Here is a 17,142-nt window from a genome sequence, read left to right on the forward strand (position 1 = left end):
ATGCCTATGTTCGAAAGGACTTTGTGACGTCATGAGGGGCCCATTTATGGATTACACGTGTGAATGATCCCAGGGAGAACCCAGGGCCAGGAAGAAGGCACCCAGCTTGGTTAGGAAGGAGCAGGGCCACTTTCTCTGAGCCCCAGAAGCCAGGCCAGGGTGTTGGGAGAGAAGCAGAGGCAGAGGGGAGAGGGGAGGTGGGCCCTGGAGACAGGGGCCTGGGGGGACCACATAGCTACATCTGCACTGACCTTGGCTCCGGGGATCCCTGGTGGCCCGGGGGGCCCCTGTGGCCCAGGAGGACCCTGTGTGTGAAAGTCAAGGGGTCAGTATTCAGGTGGGGCCTCCCCATCACTCCCCACCCACCCCTACATCTGGAGGCAGCAGTGACCCTTATAGCCCCCTTCCCACCTAGTCAGGTCAGGCCTTGTGTCTTGGGGGAGGCCAGGCAGACGGCACCAGGTATCGGGGTAAGACGTCACAGTGTCTACTTGCCACGAAGGGCCCAGGACCCCTCTGCCCTCAGTATAGGTTTTGTCACAACACACTCCTGCTCAAGATCCTGCGATGGCTCCTCATTGCCTCTAGAAGCAAGTGTAAAACCCTTGCTGGCATTCAAGGCCAGCCAAAGATCACATTCCCACCAGTGGCCTAGCACCGTGCTCTCTGCCTCTCCTGTGAACTCTGGTGCCATCTGCTGGTCCTGGGCATCCCTCGGTTTCACTGGGAGGAGATGGTGTCTTCACTCCCAAATTCCTGTCCCCACCCAGGACTCCCACAGGCCTGCTGCCCACCATCACCCCCCACACTCATGCCCCTTCACAAAGGCTGCAGCTGCCCAGCCCCCAGCCCAGCAAGTTCCAGGTTTCTTCCCTCCACTTCCTCTCACTAACCTGCCCCCACTTTTTAACAACTGAGGTATAATTAATGTACAATATTATATAAGTTACAGGTGTACAAAATAGTGATTCAAATTTTTAAAGGTTATACTCTAGTTATAGTTATTATAAAATATTGGTTATGTTCCCTGTGTTGTACAATATATCCTTGTAGCTTATTTTAAACATAATAGTTTGTACCTCTTAATCCCTTACCCCTATATTGCCCCTCCCCACTTCCTTCTCTCCACTGGTAACCACTAGTTTGTTCTCTATATGTGTGAGTCTTATTTTTTGTTATATTCACTAGTTTGTTGTGTTTTTTAGATTCCACATATAAGTGATATCACATAGTATTTGCCTTTCTCTGTCTGACTTATTTCACTTAGCATAATACCCTCCAAGTCCATCCATGTTGCTGCAAATGGCAAAATTTCATTTTTTAAAAATATCTGAGTAGAATTCCATTGTATGTGTGTGTATATATACACACACACATCTTCTTTATCCATTCATCTGTTGATGGACACTAAGGTTTTTCATTTTTAAATATCTGAGTAGAATTCCATTGTATGTGTGTGTATATATACACACACACATCTTCTTTATCCATTCATCTGTTGATGGACACTAAGGTTGCTTCCAATATCTTGCAACCTGCCCCTTCTTGTTGGCTCCTCCACTGAGATGCCCCTGGTCTTACAACCTTCCTCCATTCCACCCACCCTTCTCCAGGTTCAGGCCCAGCACATGCCTCCCCGGTGGCTTCCCTGCCTCTAGCTATCCCCACCTTTCACACCACTCCCTTCACCCCTCTGTGTCTGCCCACTGCCCATCGAATCCAGTCATTGTCCCCAGCTGGCATCCAAAATCCACCTCCTGCCTCTCTGAGCTCATAGGGCTTCTCCACGCGGCTCATGCACATGCACGCCCTTGGGCCACATCACACCACACCACGCCATGCAGGCCTGGGGTGGGCACCATTACCATCAGCTTGTGCTTCCCTGAGGCCTGTAGGAGATAACTGAAATTGAAGCTCAGGTGGGATTAGGTGCTGACACCCAGTCTTGTCTCTGAGGACCACCTCCCCCCACCCCAGCTCCCCTCCCTGGTACCTGTGAGCAGCTGGCACACAACCCCTCACTCTACCGGTGACGGGTCCCAAGTTTGCCCAGCACTGGGGCAGGGCTCAGAGGCCATACATCTCCTGAGCCTCCTGGTGCAGGCCTTGCCACACTCTTCTCCCCCAGAGGTCATTAGAAGACCCAGCCCCTTCCAGCCTGTGTTCCCGAGGAAGGCCCCGGGAGGCCCTGCCTCCTGCTTCTGAAGGGTGAGCTTCCCTTTTTGCCTTGGCCTCTGAGGAGCTCAGGGCCACATGGGCCCCATTTACAGTAGCTCTCGCGGCATCGTGTGGGTCTCCACACAGCGTTGACTTCCATATCAGGCACCCGGTGAATGTGGAGGCTTTGTGTTAAGCTGCCACTGGTCCCTTGTGTAAAGAGGTGCAGGACTTATACACAAAGTAAATGGATATTCCCTCAGGAAACGAACAGCAAGGGTGTATCAGGGTCTACCAGGAACACTACCATAAGGGCATCCAAGATCCTGCCATCGTAGTCAATTACCACCGTGTCTCCTTGCTCACCCTTGAGGCCTGGGGGACCCTGAGGCAGAAAGAAGAGGAAGAATTTCAGGGAAAAGCATGGTAGTCATTTCTGTCTTACCCAGAGAACCTAGTAACCAGGGCTGCACACAGGCCAGTGAGCTATGGGTCAGCTCTCAGCTGTACCCTGGGCGGCCCCAGCATGGTGTCTTCTTGCATTCTCTCAGGCACTGGCACCCTGACTGAGCAATCCAGGGGCCAGGCAGGGGGTGACACAAGGGAAGGGGGATGCCTGGGGTCAACTGAGGAACACACCTCCGCCTAGCCTGGGGGTGGCTGTGATTTGCCTTCACATGGGAACTGAAGCCCACTGAGGCCCATCCCTGCGTTCTTGAGAGAAAATGGAGAGTCTGATTTTGATGTGAAGTGCTTCAGATTTTTAAATGTTGGCAAACAAACAAAAACACCCAAACCCTCCAAAACACTGTGGGGGCCAACTAAAGACATGCCGGCTGGATGCTGCCCTTGCACCTCAGTTTCTTAACCTCGGGTGGAGACTGCACACACCAGGCACTGACACTCCCATTCGCTCCTGGTCCTGAGCACACACACCCCTACACACATGTCCACGTGTATGTGTTGCACATGCATGTGTCCACACAGGCTCGCATCCTCACAGGCATGTGCACTGCTGCTGGAACCTCACCTTTCATCTGAACCTCACCTCCCCACTGGACTCTTCTCTGCTAGGAGAGCAGCGGGGTCTGTGAGCACTTTGGTCAGGCCTGAGGCCATCTGCGCAGGATGGAGAGACCCAGGCCAGGGCATCATTTGCCAGCTGCCTCCACGGTCATGGCCTTCACGGAACTGTAAGGTGTACACTGAATTCCCACACTCAATGCTTAATCCAATTCCCTGGCCACCTGCACGACCAGGCTGCGGGCTTAGACCTGTGTTTTGGAGGAGGAAGGCAGCCTCTGGGAGCATAAGGGGGATGTGATTGCCCGAAATCACAGGGCCAATGACAGGGGCTGGGATGTAGTTCTAAAAGTGTGTTGATAGGGGCTCATCACAAAAGATCTGGGACCAGCTGCGGTGGCTGTGCTCCAGAGACAGGGGTGAACGGTGATGTGGGGCTGGGGGAAAGGCAAGGCCCCACGGGGGGAGGGTAATGCCATATGTTGCAAATCGAGGTCCATGTTTGAATACGCCAAGAAAAGAGTCTGGGAGGGCAGACACTTTCCTGGGGAGGAGGAGAGGGGAGAGGACGGGACTCTTATTTTCACATCCATAGTTGAACATTTTACCAAAAGCATGTATTATGAGACTAAAAGCAAAAAAAAAAAAAAAAAAAAAAAAAAAGCCCATGCACCACAAAACAAAGAGTAGCCCCCACTCACTGCAACTAGAGAAAGCCCACACTCAGCAATGAAGACCCAACACAGCCAAAAAAAAAAAAAAAAAAAAAAAAAAAAAAAAAAATCACTAATGAATTATTATTATTAAAAAAAGACTCCCAGTTCCTGCCAGCTCTTCTGGGGTCTCTGGGAGACAGGGGCTTCAGAAGGAATCAGGCCCCTGGATCCCACTGGTGTGGCTGGGGGAAGACTGCTTACCCGTGGCCCTGTGGCTCCATCGGTGCCTGGCTGGCCGGGCTCCCCCTGTGGAGACACATGGTTGCAGCCAGCTGTGCAGGGCTGAAGCCAAAAGTTCCCCTGCCCCCTCTAGTCCCCTCTTCCCCAAAGGACACAGGGCCGAGTGGACATGACTGGCATCCCAGGAATGGGGCTCCCTGAGGGAGGGCCTGTGAGACCTTCCTATGACCCCTCGTTGTGTAGAGATGGGCCACTGAGGCCCAGAAGCCCAAGGCTACACAGTGGAGGCCTCATCACTCACCCAGACCCACTGCCACCCGCCCCCAGGTGGGCTTCTGATTGCCAATCAAACAAGACCCCTGGGCCTGGGACCTCCTGGACTCCCAACTTAAAAGGGCATATTGGAGGTGAAACCCATCTCCCCCGTGATGGGCCTTTGGGAACCAGAGCAGTGGACTGTGATGTCACCTTGGGCCCCAGGGCTCTGTCCACACCATTCTCTCCCTGAGGCCCCGCGCTCCCTGGCTTGCCCTGCAACAGAGGCGTGTGCTGTGAGAGAGCGCTGGGGGCAGGCTGGGGACCGCCTGGGTCTGCGGGCTTCCGGAGTAGTTCCTGAGAACGTGCCTGAGCCCACCCGGGGGTTGGGGGGCATGGGCTCAGTGCAGCCCAGAGGACTCAGGACCAAGGCCCCTTCTGGTTTGGTCTTGGCACATGGTTGGAGCAGCTCAGGGGCTCAGCCAGTTTGGAGGCAGGCTGGCCAGGATTTGGTGGTTGTCTTAAGGGGTTGGGGAAGCAAGGAAGACACCCAGTTCCTGCCTTGGGGACTGGGTAGAGTGGGGCCACCTAAGATGGGAACCAGAAGACTTGAGGGTGTGAGGGGAGGCAAATGGCTTGGGTGACTTGCCAGGCCTGTTGGTAAGTGGGACCCTGGCCTTACTGCTTGCCTCCCTCTGGCCTGTCCTGGTCATCAACCCATGTGCCATGATGTGAAAGGGCAGCGTAGGGCTTCACCAGGCAGGTGGGAACTGGGGAGGTGGGAGGCAGGGCGACCCCTGAGGGAGGGACATGTACCTACCTTGGGCCCTGAGGCTCCTGGGAGCCCTGGCTGGCCTGGTGTCCCATCATCCCCCTGAGGAGAGAACAGTGGAGGCTGCAGCCCTCAACCGGCACACACTGGCTGGGTCCTCTGGCAGTCAGTTGGCCATCCCCCCTCTGTACTCCCCAGCACACCAGTCCACTCCTGGCAGCAGCACTGGTCATACTGGGTTGGGGCAGCGCCCCTCTCTCTTCGTCCCTCTAGGGCAGGGGTGGGGTCAGATACACCTCTGTCCCCTGTCCCCACTAGCCCAGAGCACACCTTAGCAGGTGTATGCAGAAGGAACGGATGGGTGGGTGAAGGAGAGGGAATTCATTCCCTCCGCCAGCAAACATCTCTGAGCACCCTCTGCAGGCCAGGCAGATGGGGTCCCTGCTCAATGAGTCAGAGGAGACTGAGGGCAAGGAAATATCCAGATAAATTCATAGCCCCATGCCAGGAAGTAGACAAGAGAATATAAGAGAATGGTGGGATAGAGAGGGACTCAGGGAGAGCATGTGTTTCAGTAGGTGGCTGCGGACGGTCCCCCGGAGGAGGGGGCAGCTTTGCTGAGCCCAGTAGGAGGAAGAGGAGGCCCAGCCACGGGAAGCAATGGGGGAAGATTAATCTGGGTCAGTGGTTCCCAAACTTGAGCACATGTCAGCACCACTCAGGGCGCTGCCTGAACAGAGCACGCCCACCCCCAGTGTCTCTGACTCGGGGCCTCTAGGATGGGCCCCGAACACACATGTCTAATGCGCCCCCAGTGACGCTGATACTGCTGATCCAGGGATCACACTTTGAGAACCAATTTGACATGGGAACAAATCTGATATGTTTGAGTAATTGTATGTGTTTGATGTATTTCTCTAAGAGTGGGTGAATGAGTGAATGAATGAGATCCTGGCTTCAGAGACAGAAGTCAGAGCTGCCACCCACAGTCAGGACTTAGGTTGGGTTCTGCCGTGCCCAGCCCCTGCCCTTCTCTCCAGCCACTTCCCACATCCCTGCCAAGAAGGCCGTCCACAGCCACCCCCACCTTCTTTCCAGGAACACTGGGCTCACCCTGCAGGGGAGACAGTGGGGATGCAAGAGATGTCAGAGCCACCTGGACACCAGGTGCCTGCTCCTCTGGTAGAAGTGGCCCTGATGACCCCCATCCAGCACAGCGCAAAGACCCCGAGCCCCTCAGAGAGATGCATGTGGTGCTGGGGCTGACGGTCTTGGACTCCACTCCGACCCTGACCTGGTCCCTCCCAAGCTGAGTGACCCTGGGCAAGTCACTGCTCCTGAAAGAAGGGCTCTGACTCCCCCAGCCTCAGAGAGTGGCTGTGAGATTAGAGGGAATGCATTGAAGGCCCTTGACTCCCAGCAGGCACTCACTAAAGGGGGCTCCTCTCCCACCTTTCCCTCCTGCTCCATCCAGGGGCTCTGGCTCCTTCAGGGAGGACGATAGCCTGCCTTCCCACCCTGGCAGGTGCTGCTCAAGGAGGGAAGAAAAGAGAGCTGACAAGCTAATGGATTTTATTATTCGATCCTCACAACCTGCTGTGAAGGAAAGGCAGGAAAAGTTTATCATGACCCCATTTGACAGATGAGTAAACTGAGGCACAGAGAGATGAAGTCACTTGCCTAAGGTTACAGAACTTGGTCTTCTAACCCTGCCACTTTGGCTTCAGTGGGGGTGGGGGAGGGGAAGGTGGTGGGGTGAGGGAGCCCCCCATCCCCAGGCCTGAGACAGGAGTGAGAGGAACTTACCTTGGGCCCTGGGGGTCCACTTGGGCCCTGGAATGAGAAGAAGGGGTGTTAAACGTGATCCCAGACAGGGCTCCCGGGCTGTCTTCCTTAGCATCCTTGTTTTATAAAGGGTGACGCCAAGTCCCAGAGGGCAGGCAGGGCTGTCTCTGGAACCCGGCTGTGCCACCCATTCGTATCTTGGACAGAAATCTGCTTTAGATCTCAAGCAGTTACAAGTGGACTGCAGGCTCCCTCCCAGGGGTCTGGGTCTGTGAGAATTCTGCTGGGGCTGGAGTCCTGGCCCATCTGCTCCCCACAGGTGGTGGGGGGCAAGAGTGCAGGCGTGCACACACATACAGCCGCACACCCAACCCCGATGTGGTTGTGTGTGGGAGAGGGGCTTCTGGGCCTGGAACCACGGTCCTGCCAGCCCGGACCTCTGACATGCCCTGGATACTGACCGTCTCGCCATCTTGTCCAGCTTCTCCTTTGGCACCCTGAGGAGGCATAAGAGAGCAATGAGAGGAGGCAGGGGCTCACAGTTGACTGAGCCCCCATCTCCCGCAAGATCCTGGGCTGGGGCTGCAAGTACATTTTGTCCTCACCAAACTTCTGAAAAGTGGGCATCACTGTCCCCACCCCACAGACAAGAAAGTTGAGGCTCAGGGAATTATATGCCCAACATGACAAGGAACTGGTGAGCCAATTGAGTAGCTGCCCTGACAGGGGACCCTGGTGGCAGTTTGGTGGAGGTGCCAGCTCTGCATTTGAGGGAAAGTACAGGTTGGAGCCCCTAGGTGAAGGAAAGAGGCAGTACAATGAGATTTGGCCTCCGGTATTGGGGTTAGGACTATGGGAGGACAACTGAGGCTTAGTTAGTACTGGGGAGAAAGAGAGAGAGAGGTAAAGAAAAAACAGAGAGATAAAAAGAAAGAAAGAGAGACTGAGAGGGAGAGAGAGAGAGAGGGAGAAGAGGTTGGTAGAGATCTGCAAAGACAGCAGCCTCATATGGGTCTCCGGGCGTAGACTGGGACTGAGACTATAACCAAGGTTAGGGTTAGGGTCTATGAATCTATGTGGGGTTAGAGTGAGGGGATAAGAGCTGGGTCAGAGTCTGTAGGGGTGAGAGTTAGGGTCTGGATAACAATCTGAATTGGGGGTGTGGATCTGGATTTGGGAGTGAGTTTGGGGTCAAGGTCTAAATTGGGGTTAAGGACCTGGTTAGTGTCAGATTTAAGGTGTGACTGGAGTAAGAGTCTGGGTTGGTGTTTGGGATAGGGCTAGGGTTGACATTGATTCTAGGATCAGCGTTTGGAGTTTTGGTAAGTACAGAACCACGTCCTGGGTGGTCCAGCTCCATGCTCTCTCTTACCACTGGGCCTGGTGCTCCCCTGGGGCCATCTTTCCCAGTGTCGCCAGGAGGGCCCCGGGCCCCAGGGGGTCCTGGAGGCCCAGCAGCTCCATCTTGCCCTTGATCTCCCTGAAAGAGATGGGGCCCAGCATGACTCTGAGGCTGAGGGGAAGGGGTTCTGGCCTCCAGAGAGAGCCCTCCTCAGATGGGCGGCCAGATGCCTTCACCTTCCCAGCCCTCGGCAGGCTCAGAGGAAAGGGGTTTGTTACTGGGCCTCTTGCCACTTCTTGGCGGCCACACAAAGGGACAGGTCCCTATACCTCTGCATAAGAGGCCAAGAGGATCTTGTACACTCCACGGCATGCTCCATGTCTCCAGCTCTCAGTGCCTGAAGCCCAGCTACGGCGTTTAGGTGAGAGATGAGACACACTAGGCGTGGGACAAAGCACAAGTGCCCAACCAGTGCCCTTCCTTCTGGAATGGGGACTGCAAGCCTCCTGAAAGACCTTCCTGGTCGGTCAGCTCCTGCTCTATTAAGTGATAGAGGCACACTCTTGGGCATTTGTCCCAGATAAACAGAAACATGTTCACACAAAAGCCCATACATGAATGTTCACAGCAGCTTTATTCATAATAGCTCCAAACAGGAAACAATCCAAATGTCCTTCAATGGTGAATGATTAAACAACTGGGGTACATCCATGTCATGGAATACTGCTCAGCAATAAATAGAAAGGAACAAAGTACTGAAACATGCAGCAACTTGGATGCATCTCAAGAGATTTATGCTGAGTGAAAAAAGCCAATCTCAGAAGTTGGCTACTAGATGACTGCATCTACATGAGATTCTTGGAATGCAAATTTATAGAGATGGAGCACAGATTAGTGGTTGCCAGGGGTTAGGCATGGGGGCAGGGAGGGAGGTAACTGCAGCTATAAAAAGATAGCAGGAGGGATCTTTGGGTGGTGGTTGCACAAATCTCAAGGGTGATAAAATTGCATGGAAATAAGTAGACTGTACAAATAAGTAAAATGGGTGAAAATGGAACAAGGTTGGCAGATTATATCAGTGTCAATTTCCTGGTTGTGAGGTTGTACTACAGCAATGCAAGATGTCACCACTGGGGGAAACTGGATGATGGGTACACGGGGTATTATTTATTACAACTGCCTGTGAATTTTTAATTATCTCAAAAAAAAAAAAAAAAAAAAAAAAAAGAGCGACAAAGGACCACACCGTCTCTCTCATGCAGCACCAAATCCCTCACTCTTAGCCGTGTTAGTAATGGGTCAGACCTCAGGCAGCCAGAGCCCTCACCTTGTGGCCCCACCTGCAAGGAGGAGAGGAGGAGAGACCACAGTGCCCCCAGCACTTCCTGCTGCCTCAGTGGTGCCCGCCCAGCACTGGCTCAGGGCACAGTAATGTGGCACATCTGGCTCAGTGCCAGCAGTTCCTAACCTTCCTGTCACCAAGAAAGGAAGAAGCCTTTTGTGGATTGGGCCCCTGCTGTGTGCCCAAGTGCTGAGGAGTGAGGCCTACCTGGAGGTTATCTCACCCAACCCTGCGACCACCTGGCCAGGGCACTGCTATTGTCCCATTTTACAGATGGAGTAGCCAGGGGTCAGAGAATGTAATCATTTACCCAAGGTTACAGAGCTAGGAAAGGCACTGTCTCCTCTGACCACTGAGGCAAGAGTCTCTTTTAGACAGTATTTTTCATCTGTGACCCCACGATATGAGAGAACTTGGTTCTCTAGACCACGGCACTTAAGACATAGCTCACTTGTTTTCCTAATTAAAAAATTAACTGAAGCTCACAATGTCCACCACGCAGATCTTCTGATCAGTCTGACTCAGCCAGGGTCCTGACCAAGAAGATAGAATTCCAGCCAAAAGACAACTGAGTTTGGTAAGGTCACCCAACCAGAGTGGCAATAGTGGTGGGTCATTCCTTTCTCATTTTACACGGTGTTAGGAATCAGTTGAAGATACCCCGCCCACTGCTGCTCCTTTAATAGCTCAAGGGCTCAGGGTGGGAACCACTGGCCTGGAAGCTCCTTACCAAGGCAGAGAATGGGTGTAGATACTTGAGCAGGTTCTAGAGGTGGTTTAGGGTCTTATCCTGAGTTACTTGGAATGAGGCTGGTCAGCCTCCTCCTCCTCCTCCCGCCAGGATCGGATGGCTGAGGTCTCCCCCTGGGAATGTGGGGTGAGTCGAGGGGAGTGCGCACACAAGCAGCCCAGACTCCACCAGTCTACCTTGAGGATTCGGCGATTGTACACATGATGGTCTCTACTTATAAATCCTGGACTGAGCCTCGGGAAAACCATCTAGTTGGCAAAGAGGTGTGTGATGAGAAAGGCAGGAGGGTGATTTAGAAACGACCAGGCTATTTCTGGAGGCAAAGCCACTTAACCCCGCCTGGAGAGAGGAAGCCTGGTCATTGGAAGTAGCGGAACACATTCTCCAAACATGGGTGCTATCCTTGCTCCCATCCCACGGGCTCCTCTTCAATGGGACCTTGCACTCCCCCAAGAGCTGGAGTCCATTTCTCCACCCTCTTGACTTGGGCGGGCCCTGTGACTGCTGTGACCGATAGAATGCAGTGGACGTGCTACTGTGTCCGTTCTGGAGGTAGCTCTTAACTGGTCTCGTGCCGCTTAGAATGCTGCTCTTGGGAAGCCCCTTTAGAAATGCCCCCACCAGCCAGGGGAAAGCTTGAGCTGCACAGAGATCCACGAGTGGGCATCCCCAGCTAAACTCTCCACCAAATTGCCAAGACCTGCTTTGTGGGGCCCAACCAGCAGAGGTCTCCACTCTGCTTCAGCCTCCGTTGAGGAGAACCCTGGTTCGGAACAAGGCACTTCTGGGTGCCTGGACTCAGGGGGCACGAAGGGCTAGAAGTGGGCTGGACAGAGACTCTGATCTACTGTTCCCACTTGGGGTGCCGGGTGCCCACTTTCCTGATTGCCATGAATCTTCACCTCAGTGGCTTGGGGTCAAGGATGTCATCCCCATTCATAGTTGGAGAAACTGAGTCTCAGAGGGGAAGGTGACTCACTCCAGGTCACTCAGCTGGTAAGTGGCAGAGCTGAACTCTGGGCTCAGGGCTGCTGGCTACATCCACAGTCTTCCCTCCTCCTGGGTGCCAGCTGCCCTCAGGAAGATCAGTCTCCAGTCTGGGCCCAGTGCCAGCCCTACTGTCTGCCCATCTACGGTGATAAGGGTGACTGGATGTCTGCCAGAGAGTCCCTGTCTGTGCAGGGGATGGCAGCCTCGGCCAAATCAAGGTGCTTGGGGCTTCCACCCAGCGGATGTTGAAGTGAAAACAGGCAGCGAGATAGACCACGGGTGGGGAGGGGCTGCTTGCTCACTTTTTTCTGTGATAAGCATAGGGATCCAGAAGAAACGCTAGGTATACCTTATTATGATATGAAACAAACCACGTGGGATCAGGGGAGCGTCTCGCTCCGTTCTTACCCGGGGGCCAAAGTCTCCTGGTGCACCCTAGGAACAAAAAACAGGGTGATACATCACCACTACTTTTATTACCACTTCACATGTGTGGAGAATTTACTCTGTGCTCAGTGCTTCACATACACAGTCTCACTTCATTCTACGAAAAAAAAATACAGGCTCTATGTCATCTCCATTTCCAATGAGGAAACTGAGGCACAGAGAGGCTAAGTAACTTCCTCAAGGTCACACAGCTAGTAGATCCAGGGCTTGGAGCCAGGTGGTCTGTTATCTATTGGCAGCCCCCAGACACAGCAGAGTGGAACCCCCGAACCTGGGAATAATGAGGGATGATAACTGATTTACTGTTTTAAGTCACCAAGTTTTGGGGCAGTATGCTACGTAGCAGTAGATGCCAAGACCTCAATTTCTCTCTGTTTTCAAAGCCCCTACCTTAATCATTTCTATGATTCGGTGGCATCAGCCAGAATTGGCAGGAAGGCAATCACTGTACCTGCCAACTGCACGGGTGTCTCATCATCTACAAAGAACATTCAGACAGTTACCTCGTGCAGCCTTCTCCATGAGAGGTTGGTTTTAATTTACAGATGGAGAAACTGAGGCCCAGAGAGCTGGGTAACTTGCCAAAGGCCACACAGTTGGTGGTGGAGCTGTAATGCAAACCTGAGGCTCTGAACACCAGATCCTGTGCCTTTGCTCAGCCCTGAGGGTGGACCGGAACCCTGGCTGCCCTGACCTATGTGGGCCATGTAGCAGTGGCGCAGCCCAGCCCAGCCCTGCCCTGCCCTGCCTTAGAAGTGCCCTGTCGGTTCTACCACACCCAGGTCTGTTATGGCCCCTCCTTCCCCTGACTCCACTGGGGGACACACATGTCTCCCCTCTCTCCTGCTCCCCTCCAAGTCACTTGGAGTTCCCAGCCCTCCAGGAGCCTGACGGTGACGTTTAGTGCCAAATGTCAGGGAAGACCTTCTCACAAAGGGCTGCAAAGGGTTAGCTCTCTGCCATTTGTTTTCCTGGGGGGGGGGGTGTCCTCCCCACAAAGAATGCCATCAACAGTCAGTGTTCAATTCCACAGGCTCTTCTGGCACCTTCCCCTTTTCAGGATTGATTATTTTGGAAACTCGTCATTCTGGGTAGACTGTGCTTTGAGTTTTGTTACACTCTGGTGCCAGGAGAACTCGGATTCAACCCTCCAGGTACTTTAAATTGTCAAATGTAAGCCTTGTAACCATTTTAGGAGGTAGGCACTTCACAGATGAGGAAAGTAAGGCTCCAGGAGGGGAATGTAACTTGCCCAAGGTCACACTATGGAGCTGGGGTTTGAAGGCAGGTTCCTGGCCTCCTTTATCAGCCTACTGCATCTGGACACCTTCCAGCATCACTTACCTTTTCTCCTTTGGGGCCTGGAAATCCCTGGAGAAGGAAGATAGAGAAAGAACAGGAGTGAGTGAAGAGCACTAGGCTAGCCCCCTTCTATCTTCCCTGAGGCTTTGAGGGCAGAAGGGCCTGTGAGGCTGAGCAGAGCTGTGGGCAGCTGAGTGAAAAAACATACATGCCTATCAGCCTTTATGAGGGCTGCCTGTGCTGGCCCCAAGGAAGCTCTGAACCTCAGCGCTCACCACGAGGAGGACAGGAGACTGGGGCGGTCACTGGCATCCTCTCTGGACAGGGGCACATATGCTAATCATTTCCCCCAGAGAACAGAGCCCTCCCTGCTTCAGCACCCGTTGTGCCCAGGTACCAGTGAGGAGGTCACTGTCTTCAGGGTCTGGGGGTGTGTGAATGTGGAGGTGGCTCCCTGCAGGCCATGGTGGCTGCCATCACTCTCTGGCTGCAGGGAAATGTGTCTCTTTCAGTCTTGCCAAGTTACCAGGACTTCTAGGGAAGCGGGTCAGGCCACACACAAGGCACCAACTGTGCAGCTCAGAGACCCCGGGGTGGGGGCCAGGCTGCAGTGGGCCAGCTTGGGGTTCACAGTCTTGGTCAGGGACCTCAATCACTGGCCTCCTTCCCAAGACATCTATGTTCCCTTCAGGTAGTGATGGATTCGCTCATTCACTCATTCAACAACTCATCCATCTAGGTAGTGGGTTCTTTCTTCCCCTTCTTTAATAATGCACTCATCATCAGTCAGCTCTTCAATCATTTGTTAATTCATTCATTTTTTTCACTCACTTGTCTGCTCAACCATCATGCATTTATCCATCCACTAACTCAGCGACTCTTCCATGCGTCCAACTGTGTGTACAATTCATTACCTCATTTGACTCTTCTTCCATCCACCCATCCATTCATCCATCTATCTGTCCATCTGTTCATCAATCTATTCATCCATCTGTCCTCCCTTCCTTCCATCCATGTCCAATTATTCATTTTATTATGCTGTCTCTGTGTGCATCTTATTCATTCTGCTAAGGATGCCAGTGGACGATATGCTTCTGGTCCAGGTGTTGAGAACTCTTCAGCCTGATGTCCACCATCTAAGTCTTGAGACTGTATGAGGGGATGCTTTGTGCCTGGGCTCTGCTGGGAGGGCCTTCTGTGTTTTGAGGGCTGACTGGGCACCAGGGACAGTGCTGTTCACAGTTCTTTGCATCCCCAGCATCCCTGTGGGGAGAGTTAATATGCCTGTTTGACAAACAGAAGCCTCAGGCTGGGGAGGTGAAGAGGTCTCCTCAAGGTTGCACAGTCAGCAGGTGGTGGAGCTGGATTTAAACTCAAGTCTGATGGTCAAACAGCTTCTCTCCATGCTAAACCAGGTTCTTAGTGGCCCTTCTCTCTGGCATCCACGGTAACTCCCAACCCCAGGGGCAGCCCCATCCCAGGAACACCAACAACTGCCCTGTTATCACTTACGGGCTTGCCATCCAGACCCAGTGGCCCCTGGAAAACGAGAGAGAGAGAGAGAGAGAGAAAGTGAGAGAGAGAGTGAGAGAGCACAGAGGTTACACACAGGAAAGGCATTTCTTCTGTGTTTTACGACCCAGAGGCACAATTGAGTGACAAGAGACCAAAGCCTGCCCCGAGCCCATGGTCTTGGGTACATTTCACGTGGACTCAGGGTGGGGGCATCTCTGTGCTGTTTGTTGTCCAGAATCCTCTCCTCTGATAACACAGCCCGTTTCTTCTCCAAAGCCACCCCCATCCACCCCATAGGGTTTGGACATGTGACCATATTCCCTCGGCCAGGGTGAGTAGTTCAGGTATGAGTGTCGTGCCTGGGACTTTGAATGGTGGAGCTTTAGAAGAAAGAGGATTCTTTTCTCCTGATGGGGCTAATCCTGGAGCTCCTGGGGGCACCACATTGCTTGAGAAAGAGCCAACAGAGAGGAAGGCAGAGCTGAGAGACAGAGAGAAAGGCACACAAAGGGCTTGAAGCTGAAACTACCTCTGCATACTTCTTTCTGTTTGTCAGCGAATACATTTCTTTCCTTAAGCCAGTTTGAATTGAGTTTCTGTCACTTGTAACTTGTTGGGGACTGAATGTGTCCCCCCCAAATTCATATGTTGAAACCTAACCCCCAATGTGATAGTATGTGGAGGTGGGGCTTTGGGGAAGTGATTACGTCATGAGGGTGGAGCCTTCATGAATGAGATTAGTGCCCTTATAAAAAGGACCCCAGAGAGCTCTCTAGCTCTCTCTCCACCATGTGAGAACACAGTGAGAAGCTGAAAGTCTGCAACCCAGAAGAGGGCCCTCACCAGAACCCGACTGTGCTGGCACCCTGATCTCAGACTTCCCAGCCTCTAGAACTGAAGAGATAGATTTCTGTGGTTTATAAGCCATGCAGTCTACAGTACTTTCTTAGAGTAGCCTGAACTCAGACATAACAGGAAGAGTCTTGAAAGCTCTTTCAGCTCCCTGCACTGCGGTGGTCTTTGAAGGCAAATGTCAAATAATACAAGGGTGAGTCTAGAGAGCTGGGGCCTCTCAGTGGTCTGGGGGCTTTGTGGTGTCTTCAGACGGCTGGTGACCACTGCTCAACAGCTCCCACTGTCCACCCACCTGACAAAGCCTCACTGGATTCCTCTATACCCTTGTGGAGGTGTAGAGGAATCCAATGGGGGTGCCATGGACTGGGTCCACCTGCGTGCTGGGTCCAGTGGTAAACAGCCAGTTTCTCTGGCTGGGTCTCCAGACTGCCCTGGCCGACAGCCATCTGCAGATTCCCCAGATGCTGTGAGAGCGACCGCTCCTTGGTGCCTTCACTCAAGGGCTTCACTTCAGGCAGGAAACCAGGGCAATTCTGAAAATTGGTCTCCTAAGTGCTTCTGGTCATTCGCTTCACATTCAGTTGAGGGTCTGGATGTCAGGGTGATGGCCTGGGGGCAGCTGGGGTCCCAGGAGAGGGGGAGTGGGGCCATTCCAAGGTCTTGGGGGCCCAGGCCCTGGGGGCTCCTGGTCAGGTGCAGTTTCAGTCCCCGCCATCTGCAGCTCATCAGAAGCTGTCCTAGCTGGCCTGTCTCCTTGGGCCAGCTCCTGGCTGTCCTGACCTGGATCCATATGAAAAGGCTTTTCCCTTTAGCAGTCCTCTAAAAGTAGGTCCTGTCCCTCATCTACCCCCCATGCTCAGGCCCTGCTAGGCCTCCTCAGGGCCATGTCCCTCTGGGCATCTCTACGGGGGACCCCTCAACCTGGCGTAGCCCTCTCAGCTGCCATAACACAGAGGGCCCAGTCCCATCCTGGGTCTCTTCTGGGGGCTATTGGTGGCCTCCACACTCTGCCTGAATCACAACAGAAGCCCTGTGTAAAGAAGGTGTTATCATAACCATCTTACAGAGGAGGAAACTGAGGCCCAGTGAGGGGAAGGCCTTGCCCCAGGCCATGCAACCAGAAGAAGTGGGGGCTGGAGCCGACATGGCAGGCACTTCAGTTCTGTGTCCACACTGCACTCAAGCCACGGCAGTGGTCTTGCCTGGCCTCTGGCCACTCTCCCCTCTTGTCCGCCCTTGCATGCCTCTGTTCAAACCTTCCCTGCTCTGTCCCATTGCCCACTGGATCTTGCCTGCCCACGGGCCCCCAGTCACCTTGTCCAGTGTGGTTGCCACTGCAGACTCTGTGCCCAGGCCCTGCATGTGTCTGTCCATCCTGCTGACCTGAGCCCAAACACAGTGCAAACTTTGCCCTTCTCTATTCTGCATGGATTAAAAAAAGCCATAATGCAGATGGAAATTAAAAAGAGACTAAGATGCAGTTTAGAACTAAGTAGAGCTCCTTCCTTTTCAAGAAGTAACAGGTGTTGGTGAGGATGTGGAGAAAAAGGAAGCCCTGTGTGCTACTGGTGGGAATGTAAATTGTGCAGCCACTATGGAAAACAGTGTGGAGGTTCCTCAAATAATAAAAAATAAAGCCACATTATGATCTAGCAATTCCACTTCAGGGTATTTATTCAAAGAAAATGAAAACAGTAATTTGAAAAGTTA

At 53.2% G+C, this 17,142-nt stretch overlaps 1 protein-coding gene across 1 annotated transcript in view; it reads right to left on the bottom strand.

Annotated features, from left to right (window-relative positions):
- COL23A1 (collagen type XXIII alpha 1 chain) overlaps window positions 1–16,806 on the bottom strand; it is a 32,395-nt gene extending 15,589 nt beyond the window's left edge. The window contains exons 1-13 of the mRNA XM_007463132.1: window positions 16,747–16,806; window positions 14,575–14,601; window positions 13,105–13,131; window positions 11,722–11,748; window positions 8,261–8,368; window positions 7,350–7,385; window positions 6,910–6,936; window positions 6,191–6,217; window positions 5,152–5,205; window positions 4,545–4,607; window positions 4,098–4,142; window positions 2,465–2,542; window positions 252–305 (exon numbers count right to left, since the gene is read on the bottom strand). Coding sequence (XP_007463194.1) covers window positions 252–305; window positions 2,465–2,542; window positions 4,098–4,142; window positions 4,545–4,607; window positions 5,152–5,205; window positions 6,191–6,217; window positions 6,910–6,936; window positions 7,350–7,385; window positions 8,261–8,368; window positions 11,722–11,748; window positions 13,105–13,131; window positions 14,575–14,601; window positions 16,747–16,806 — 633 coding nt within the window. The remainder of the gene's footprint in view (window positions 1–251; window positions 306–2,464; window positions 2,543–4,097; window positions 4,143–4,544; window positions 4,608–5,151; window positions 5,206–6,190; window positions 6,218–6,909; window positions 6,937–7,349; window positions 7,386–8,260; window positions 8,369–11,721; window positions 11,749–13,104; window positions 13,132–14,574; window positions 14,602–16,746) is intronic.
- Between the last annotated feature and the right edge of the window lie 336 nt (window positions 16,807–17,142).

Source organism: Lipotes vexillifer, unplaced genomic scaffold (assembly GCF_000442215.2).
Source record: "Lipotes vexillifer unplaced genomic scaffold, Lipotes_vexillifer_v1.1 scaffold514, whole genome shotgun sequence".
NCBI lineage: Eukaryota > Metazoa > Chordata > Mammalia > Artiodactyla > Lipotidae > Lipotes > Lipotes vexillifer.